Below are 10,417 nucleotides of genomic sequence, written 5' to 3' on the forward strand. Positions count from 1 at the left end.
AATCCCATTTCCTTAGGAGGCTGATGTCGGAAGACGCTTGAGCCTAGGAGTTCAAGGCTGCAGTGAGCTATAACTGTACCACTGTACTCCAGCCTGGGTAAGACCTCGTCTCAAGAAAAATACGAAAACAAAACAAAACCAAAGGGTGGGCACTGCAGCTCACACCTGTAATCCTAACACTTTGGGAGGCAAAGCTGAGGCAAGAGGACTGCCTGAGGTCAGGACTTCAAGACCAGCCTGGGCAACAAAATGACACCCTGTTTTCACATAAAATAAAATAATTAGCTAGCCTTGGTGGCATGCACCTATAGTTCAAGCTACTCGGAAGGCTGAAATGGAAGGATCACCCAGGAGTTTGAGGCTGCAGTGACCTGATTGTGCCAACACACTCCAGCCAGGATGACAGAACGAGAACCTGTCTCTAAAAATAAATACGTATCTAAATAAAAAAGGCCAGGCGTGGTGGCTCATGCCTGTAATCCCAGCACGTTGGGAGGCCGAAGTGGATGGATCATCTGAGGTCAGCAGTTCAAGACCAGTCTGGCCAACATGGTGAAACCCTGCTTCCAATAAAATACAAAAATTAGCTGGGCATGGTGGCAGGGGCCTATAATCCTAGCTACTCGGGAGGCTGAGGCAGTAGAATCGCCTGAACCCAGGACGCAGAGGCTGCAGTGAGCCGAGATCACGCCATTGTACTCCAGCCTGGGTGACAAGGGCGAAACTCTGTCTCAATAAACAAACAAACAAACAAAAAAACAAGAGTTGAGAAAAAGTATATAGACTGGGCACCACGGCTTATACCTGCAGATCACTTGAGGTCAGTTCAAGACCAGCATGGCCAACATGATGAAACCCTGTATCTACTAAAAACACAAAAAATTAGCTGAGTGTGGTGGTGGCACCCTATAATCTCAGCTACTTGGGAGGCTGAGGCAGGATAATCACTTGAACCTGGAGGTGAAAGCTGCAGCGAGCCGAGACTGTACCACTGCACTACTGTCCTCCTGCACCCCAACCTGGGTGACGGTGCGAGAGTCCATCTGACCAAAACACAAAGCAAAACAAAAAACCAAAGCATATATGTGGAATACCGCATATCATTTCTAGAAAGTTCAAGAAAGAGAATTATTACAGGGAACATGAATTTGTGAAATCTTTTAGATGGATGAAGATACTCCAGAGGAGCATAATGAATGAATCTATGTCCCAGAAAAGGCAACAGGGGAATGTATTGTAGAAGTGGGAGAAATTAGCACTTTAGATAAAAGAAGGTCTGTCTTTTCTTTGAGAATAACAAGAGAAAAGAATGGGTACATATTGGTGAGGTGCCCGGACGGCACATGAAGAAAACACTCACTTTAATGATGTTATCGGGAGCTCTGTTCAGGTTGAGGTTCTTGATTCTCACCGTCAGTTGTTGGGCAGTCTTGCAGGTTAGAAGGTACGTGCTGATTAGAGGATTAGGAAACTCAGTCCCTTCAAAATGCTTCAGTCCTAAAGCTAACAAACTGAAAAAAGAGCAATAACACTGAATCTCACTTCACAGTCCTTCCTTTTAAAAGACCTCCCAGACTAACACATTTTACAATCTATTTTTCTATTTTATTTTTTCTTGGGACAAGGTCTCACTGTGTCACCCAGGCTGGAGGGCAGTAGCATGACTACAGCTCACTGCAACATTTACTTCCTAGGCCGAAGTGACTGTCCAGTCTCAGCCTCCCAAAGTGCTGGGATTACAGGCATGAGCCATGGCGTGTGGCCCAATCTACCTTTTCATTTTTCTCAGACAGAATCTTGCTCTGTTGTCCAGGCTGGAGTGCAGTGGCACGATTACGGCGCACTGCAACCTTGACTGCCTGGGTTCAAGCGATTCCCACGCTTTAGTCTCCTGAGTATCTGTGACCATCAACGTTTACTACCACGCCTGGCTAATGTTTCATTATTTGTAGAGACCAGTTCTCACTATGTTGCCCAGGCTGATCCTGGACTCTGTCTCAAGCGATCCTCCTGCCTTAGCCTCCCAATGTGCTCGCATTACAGGTTTAAGCCACCATGCCTGGCCAATCAACTTTTTCTTTTTTTTTTTTTCTTTTGAGACGGAGTCTTGCTCTGTCACCCAGGCTAGAGTACACTGGAACGATCTCGGCTTACTGCAACCTCCACCTATGGGGTTCAAGCAATATTCTCCTGCCTCAGCCTCCTGAGTAGCTGGGATTACAGGTGCCTGTCACCATGCCCAGCTAATTTTTGTATTTTTAGTAAAGACGAGGTTTCACCATGTTGGCCAGGCTGGTCTTGAACTCCTGACCTTGTGATCCACCTGCCTCAGACTCCCAAAGTGCTGGGATTACAGGCGTGAGCCACTGCACCCAGCTGAAAATCTACTTTTTCTACATCTAATTCTGGTACAAGCTGGTGACTACTCAGTAGAAAACTTCAGATATTTAGTGAATACTGACTGATTAAGCATTATGAATAAGAATCAAATAGTTCACAATTAAGTGGGAGCAAGACTAGGCATAAATCATTAATAAACGTTAGATCATGATGAGCTGTAAACTAACAATACAAAGGAAGTTCAAAGAGAATACAAAGGAAGGAGAATGATTCTAATAAAACAAACATAAAATAAATACTAGGTGCCCTATCAGACAAATTAAACTGGCACCAATACCACCCCCTGGCATAACATATATCATCATGGTTACATATATACATATTTGCTGATAACAGTGCGGCAATTCACATAAAGGGCCATAAAAATGTTCATAATCCAGCTGGGTGCGGTGGCTCATGCCTGTAATCCCAGCACTTTGGGAGGCCAGGGTGGGTGGATCATTTGAGGTCAGGAGTTCGAGAGCAGCCTGGGCAACATAGAGAGACCCTCACCTATACAAAAAAAATTAGCCATGGATGGTGGCACATGCCTGTGGTCCCAGCTACTCCTGGAGGCTGATGGGGGAGGAGCGCTTGATCCCAGGAGCTCAAGGCTGCAGTGAGCTGTGACTGCACCATTGCACCCCAGCCTAGGTAACAGAATAAGATCCCGTCTATAAATAAATAATAATATAAAATAAAAGCGAACCTTCTGCCTTGGCCTTTCAAAGTGTTGGGACTACAGGCGTGAGCCATCATGCCCTGCACAGGTATAAAATTTTTTAGAAATGTGTGTGACATCTCCCAAAAAAGCAGTATTTGGCACTGCTAGAACAAACATGTCCTAGAGAACTCTGCTCATCTATACTGCTTTCCTTTTGTCTTTTGTGTGTGTCTTATTACACAAGTCTTACTTCCCCTAAACTCCTCAAAGGAACTATGTCTTCTCCTTGGGATATTCTGCTGTTTTGATCCCCCAGAGTAAACACTTACTTGTCCTCAGCCTTGGTGAAGAGGATCTTACCCTGCGGATTCTTTGCCTTCAGGGAACACACTGGAAGTAACTCTGGATACATGAAAACCTTGCTTGTGGCCAGGATCCAAGCCACTTGCTCTGGCAAACAGGGAAATTCATTGGCTATGAGAAAATAAATCTTTGATAAATCAATTTCTAGGGCAAAAGAGGGCTTCATAAAAGCCTGTAAATGCATTTTTGCATTTAGGTAGAGCTGTCTTTATCTAACTTGATTGCCTCACATCTGCCCAACATCCTCAAAAAGTTTCCATAGCCTTTTTTAAGCTAACATTATGTCCAAAGGGAGTCCCATTCAATGGCAATAGTTGACTCTCTTACTCTTTTTTTTTTTTTTTTGAGATGGAATCTTGTTCTGTCACCAGGCTGGAGTGCAGTGGCGTGATCTCAGCTCACGGCAACTGATGCCTCCCAGGTTCAAGTGATTCTCCTGTCTCAGCCTTCTGAATAGCTGGGACTACAGGCATGAGCCACTACACCCAGCTAATTTTTTGTATTTTTAGTAGAGACGGGGTTTCACCATATTGGCCAGGATGGTGTTGATTGTTTGACCTCGAGATCCACCCGCCTCACCTCCCAAAGTACTGGGATTACAGGCGTGAGCCACTGCACCTGGCTGACTCTCTTTTTCTTTCTTATACGGAACTCTTTATTCACTAAGTAAAACAAACACTTAAAAAGCACCTAGCAATACCTGGCACATAGTGTATGCTCAAAAATTTTTTACCTCCTTCCCCCTTTAAATACTTGAAGGATAAGAGACCTTCAACAACGCTTTCTTTCTTCCAGGATAAGATTCCAACTTCTTTAATCTCCCTCACAAATCTGGTATTCCAAATTTTACTTTTATTTGATTCTTACTTTAAGTTCTCTCAGATTCCTCCTGAGGTTGGGAACAAAAGAACCATAAAAGGAATGAGACAATTTAGTCTCATTCATTTCTGTCTCCCTCTCTCAGACTCTCAATTTCAGGTACCTCTGCATTTCCAGAGACAAAACTACTATTACCATATTTCTCCTTCCATAACTGTTATTTTTATATCTCTAGAAGAAAAACACAGGACACTAGATGTGCAAGGTACTACTATAATTTGGTGTTAAATCAGGTTTTCATTACCACTTCATATCATTTAATACAGCTATTAGTTTGGGATCCATGTCTAAGATATAATATATATAAATTCAACTATACTCAATTTAACTATAACACTCAAGGATTTAAAACAGAATTCAAAGACAAACCCAAATCCAGAACAGACTACAACTAATTTGCTATATCAGGAAACAAATCAGAAGCAAATATTTGGCTTAAGTAAACAGCAAACATTTTCTCAAAAAAATACTAACTCAATACAAGGTAGAATCTAAACCTGCAAATTTCTTTAAAATATCGAACATGGCAAATGTACAATCTCTAACTTGTGCCTACCTCCAAAATCAACATTGCATTCAGAATGGAGACATCACTTACACTATGGTCAGTAAATACAATTAGTTGATCTTAATGAAGAGAGTAAAACTAAACAAGACCAAATTTTACCCCCTGACTCATCTTTACCAGGCACCAGTTTGTCTTCATTTGCCTCTTAATACTTACCCCTCATATTGCTGAATTCCAATTCTTAGCACCAAGCCTCAGATCTCTACCTCCCATATTCCTATCCTGTCCACTGCCTCCATGCCTTACCCAGGCCCAGAGATTATCATGTAATTCTAGAACTCATAATGAGTACAAAGGGAGGATAAAAGAGAGAAGGAAGAAATTACAAATGTCCTGTGTCTTCCATTCTTAGGTAAGTATCCTAGGAAGTTATCTATGGGATAAGATTCCCACCACCTCTCACCGCAAGTAAAAACTTAAAGCTGACACATCTGTCTCCTACCAGTCTCCTTGACAGTTTTATGAGGGCTGCAGTCAATGCTGACATGTGTGTTGAAGTCTTCAATAAGCTGCATAGCGCCCATCAAGTTACAGGGTTGGAACAGGGTCTGAAACTTGGGGTTGTACTGATGGTGAAGGGCGATGGAGCTTTGAGCAAAGGTTCCCAGCTCTTTCTGGGAAAACAGGACACAAAGAAGATCTAAGACAATTCCAGACAATACCAGCAGCCTTTAGAATCTAAACAAGAGGCTGGGTGTGGAGGCTCAGGCCTGGAATCCCAGCACTTTGGGAGTCTGAGACAGGTGGATCATAAGGTGAAGAGTTCAAGACCAGCCTGGCCAACATAGTGAAACCCCGTCTCTACTAAAACTACAAAAATTAGCCAGGTGTGGTGGCACACACCTGTAATCCCAGCTACTCGGGAACCTGAGGCAGGAGAATTGCTTGAATCCGGGAGGCAGAGGTTGCAGTGAACTGAGACCGCGCCATTACACTCTAGTCTAGGTGACAGAGCAAGACTCTGTCTCAAAAAAAAAAAAAACCAAGAAGCTGACCTTCCTACTACTGGGTAAAACAATAATTATTACTCCATTAAGACTCCTCTTTGAGTTCTCTGATATTCAGGAATTGTATTCCTGTTTTATTTTTAAACTTGGTATTTCTCACTAAGGAATATATGCTCTAGCTCCCGAGCTAGAATTAAGAGTCTCAAGAATGAGGACTATTAATTAATTTATTTATTCTGAGACAGAGTTTCACTCTGCCGCTCAGGCAGGAGTGCAGTGGCACAATCTCAGCTCCCTGCAACCTCCTCTTCCCAGGCTCAAGCCATCCTCCCACTTCCGCCTCCCAAGAAGCTGGGACTACAGGCATGCACTTCCATACCTAGCTAATTTTTGTAGAGGCGGGGTTTTGCCATGTTGGCCAGGCTGATCTTGAACTCCTGGACTCACAATCCGCCTGCTTCGGCTTCTCACAGTGCTGAGATTACAGGCATGAACCACTGCCCCCAGCCAGGACCATTACTTTTAAAATTGTTTTGTCTTTCGAACTCAAAATCATACCTACAACAAAGTACTCCTCATCATCCTCTGAAAACAGTAAGAAGACATCTTGTTGATCACAAAGGAAATTTTGGAGTACTAGCAAATATCCTCCTCAAACTTCAAAGAGACTTACTGAAGAAGCTGAGAATGTTTAATTATCACTATCTGCCCAAAAGTTCAGAGCAATTTTTGTAAGTTAAAATTTGTTTTTGTTTTTGTGACACAGGCTCTCACTGTCATTCAGGCTGGAGTGAAGTATAGTGGTTAATCATAGCTCACTGCAGCCTCAACGTCCCAGGCTCAAGTTATCCTCCTACCTCAGCCTCCCAAGTTGCTGGGACTACAGGGACTCAGGGACTTGGCACCATCCCCAAGTAATTTTTTTTTTTTTTTGGTAGAGATGGGGTCTTACTATGTTGACCAGGCTGGTCTCAAACTCCTGGGCTCAAGCAATCTTCCCACCTTGACCTACCAAAGTGCTGGGACTGTAGGCATGAGCCACCACAACTGCCTAAATTTCAAATTTAAAAGCTCTTCCTTCAAAATACCTCAAAATGTCATGAGCAAAACTAGCTCTACACATCACACACTAATATTGTGCTTACTAAATGGATAACGAATTCAACATCTATATGTATTATTTACATTTTATTTAAAATTCTTTTAAACAAAGAATACAGTCTGGGTCTTACTATGTTGCCCAGGCTGTTCTTGAACCCCTGGGCTCAAGTGATCCTACCACCTCAGCCTCTCAAAGTGCTGGAATTACAGGCATGAGCCACCATACCCACCCTGAACATTTATAAAATGAATAGTGGTACCAAAAACCTAAGAAGTCAGGGTGGATCTAAAGATGAGGAGGACCCAATAAGAACATCCGAAGGACAGGCCAGACACAGTGGCTCACGGCTGTAATCCCAGTACTTTGGGAGGCCAAGGTGGGCATATCACTTGAGGTCAGGAGTTCGAGACCAGCTTGGCCAACATGGTGAAACCCTGTCTCTACTAAAAATACCAAAAAAGTACCCAGGTGTGGTGGTGTCCACCTGTAGTCCCAGTGACTTGGGAGCCCGAGGCAGGAGAATCACTTGAACCTGGGAGGCAGAGGTTGCAGTGAACTGCGATCGTGCCCCTGCACTCTATCCTGGGTAAAAGAGCAAGACCCTGTCTCGAAAAAAGGAAAAGGGGCCGGGTGCAATGGCTCATGCCTATAATCCCAGCACTTTGGGAGGCTGAGGCGGGTGGCTCACCTGAGGTCAGGAGTTTGAGACAAGCCTGGCCAACCTAGTGAAACTCTACCTCTACTAAAAATGGAAAAATTAGCTGGGCATGGTGGTGGGTGCCTGTAATCCCAGCTACTCAGGAGGCTGAAGCAGGAGAATTGCTTGAACTCATGAGGCAGAGGTTGCAGTGAGCCGAGATCAAGCCATTGCACTCCAGTCTGGGAGGCAGAGCGAGATTCCGTCTCAAAAAAAAAAAAAAGAAAAAACTGAATACACTTTGTCCTTTCATGTGAATCAGTGGCTCATGTTCACTCAGCAAACATAGGAAGCCATAACAGAAAGTAGACACAACAATAAAAAATACCCAAGAGAGAAAAATAATTGTGAGAAATAACCTGCCAAGCTAATTTCATATTCTAGTCTTTAGAATTAGGGATATTTGGAAACTTACAAGAAATATCCTGGTGGTACTGGCCTCTGGATTGAGATTGGGGTCGCAGGTGGCAAGAAGGTGGATTTGTGTCAAGAGCTGAACATGCTGGGGAGAGAAAGAAAATAATGCAGTGACATGTTATGACATTGCGATTTCAGGAACCCGGAGAGATTTTTTCCTTCCCTGGAGATAGGGTCATGCTGTCATGCAGCTTGGAGTGCAGTGGTGCCATGAAGACTCAATGCTCTCTCAACCTCCTGTGCCCAACCAATCCTCCCACCTCAGCCTCCCAAGTAGCTGGGACCACATGTGTATAACAGCATTGCCTGGCTTATTTATTCATTTTATTATTACTTTTTTAAATTGAGACAGACTCTCACATTGTCATCTGGGCCGGAGTGCAGTGGCGTGATCTCAGCTCATTGCAACCTCTGCCTCCCAGGTTCAAGTGATTCTCTTGCCTCAGCCTTCTGAGTAGCTAGGATTACAAGCGTCCTCCACCATGGCCAGCTAATTTTTTATAATTTTAGTAGACACAGGGTTTCACCATGTTCGCCAGGCTGGTCACCCACCTCGGGCTCTCAAAGTGCTGGGATTACAGGCGTGAGCCACCATGCCCAACTTATTTTAATTTCTTTGTAGAAATGGGGTCTCACCCTGTTGCCCAGGCTGCTCTTGAACTCCCCAGCTCAGGTAATCCTCCCACCTCAGCCTCCCAAAATGCTTGGATGACAGGAGTGAGCCACCGCACCCAGCTCCCGGAGAGACATTAACCAAGATATTTGCAACTTTATCACACCTATTTCGCTTTCTGAAAGAGTATGAGAACACAGGATCTTGGCATATATTTCTCAGACATGTTCCCTCGAACAAAATGACAAACCAGAGGAAGTTTAACCTCAAACCAGAGGAAATGAGATTAAAAAAAGGAAAAACAACTACTCACAGTGAAGGTTGTTAAATTTCAAAACTGATTACTAAGGACCCTTTGAAATCTGTAATTCCGAATACCATAAGGGTCCTTATGTGCTGTCTTCCCTGAGCCATAACTGATGTGAAGATGCTATGGTTTTAAGAGGTAGTAAGGTAACTATCTCTGACTTTTACAAAGCTGTTCATTTCTGGCCTCAGAGTTAGGCCATGGTATAATCCAACATTAACACGACCAAGAAAAGTATTACCTGCTGCATCTGTTGCTGGAGTCTCTTCCTCTGTCCAGGGTCCAGAATCAGAGTCTGATAAACTTCCTTACACTGGAGTTTAACCTTCTCTACCTCCGGCTGCTCTTTTGCTGAAGATTTCTTCATCTTCAGCTGTTGAAATAGCTCCTTCACTGTCTGATGTTGTTCATTTAGTAGGCTGGCCTGTGGTTCCTCAAACCTATTCCCAACAGGGAGATGACTGAGTGAGGGTTTTCGTAGGTCCACAACACATCCAATTCTTTCCAATGATGAGCAAACAGCCTGAACAATTTTTACTTTCTGCTAATCCCCCCATTTCACTTTAGCCAACAGTCAAACTCCCGGTCTTATTCAAATCTTTTCCCAAAGTAGTTAGCATGCATCAAATATGATGATTCTGTATTAAACCCCATCCCATTCATCTACAATTCCTCTTCCAAATAATATACAAATGAAGAAAAAATTAAATAAAAATCTATGAACAGAGAAATATCTGGATAAGAAAGCAGCCAAGGAGCTGGTGGGAACTCATCATTCTCATTTCTTCTCTCGTTTACTTGTTACTTCCATTCCAGGTCCAGCTTGTCCCAATATCCTATCCACTCAGGGTACACTGCCTTGCTTTCTTAACAAGACAAAGACCTTCCAGTGTGAAGCAGGAAAAGGATATACCAAAATATCTAAAGTACATGATAGTTTAAATGAACAGAACCAAGAAGTTAGTTCAAATACTACCCTACTGCTCTCCATGAAGGCTATCTTCTTTTAACCCTTTCAATTCCTCTTGCAAGGTTCCTAACCCTAACTTCCCACCCCTACCCTTTGGAAAGACTGTTTGCAGGGCTGAAGCAAACGTTCAAATACCTAGTGTGTCAGTTCTGAAATAAAGGGAGAAGAAGACACCTAAGTGATTAAGCATATGTTGATACCCTATGCAATCAGAATAAGATCTGCTGAAGTATCTAAAACAAGCAAGTTATCCTATTTCAAGGAACTCCCTATTTTACAGCAATAGTTAAATGATAACGTTTTTCAATAGTTGCTGCAGATAAAGATTACATTTTCTTTTATAGTATTTACTGTGGGTTTAGGCAGCACAGAGTAAAAACCTAAAGACTGTGGGACTGGCCGGGCGCGGTGGCTCAAGCCTGTAATCCCAGCACTTTGGGAGGCCGAGGCGGGTGGATCACGAGGTCAAGAGATCGAGACCATCCTGGTCAACACGGTGAAACCCCGTCTC

At 43.4% G+C, this 10,417-nt stretch overlaps 1 protein-coding gene across 1 annotated transcript in view; it reads right to left on the reverse strand.

The window, feature by feature from the left end:
- Nucleotides 1–10,417, reverse strand: part of YY1AP1 (YY1 associated protein 1) — a 24,052-nt gene that overhangs the window by 5,091 nt on the left and 8,544 nt on the right. The window contains 5 exon segments of the mRNA XM_017509948.2: nt 1,361–1,511; nt 3,373–3,517; nt 5,296–5,467; nt 8,015–8,101; nt 9,178–9,376. Of these exon segments, the coding sequence (XP_017365437.2) occupies nt 1,361–1,511; nt 3,373–3,517; nt 5,296–5,467; nt 8,015–8,101; nt 9,178–9,376 (754 nt within the window).

Source organism: Cebus imitator, unplaced genomic scaffold (assembly GCF_001604975.1).
Source record: "Cebus imitator isolate Cc_AM_T3 unplaced genomic scaffold, Cebus_imitator-1.0 Scaffold427, whole genome shotgun sequence".
Taxonomy (NCBI): Eukaryota; Metazoa; Chordata; class Mammalia; order Primates; family Cebidae; genus Cebus; species Cebus imitator.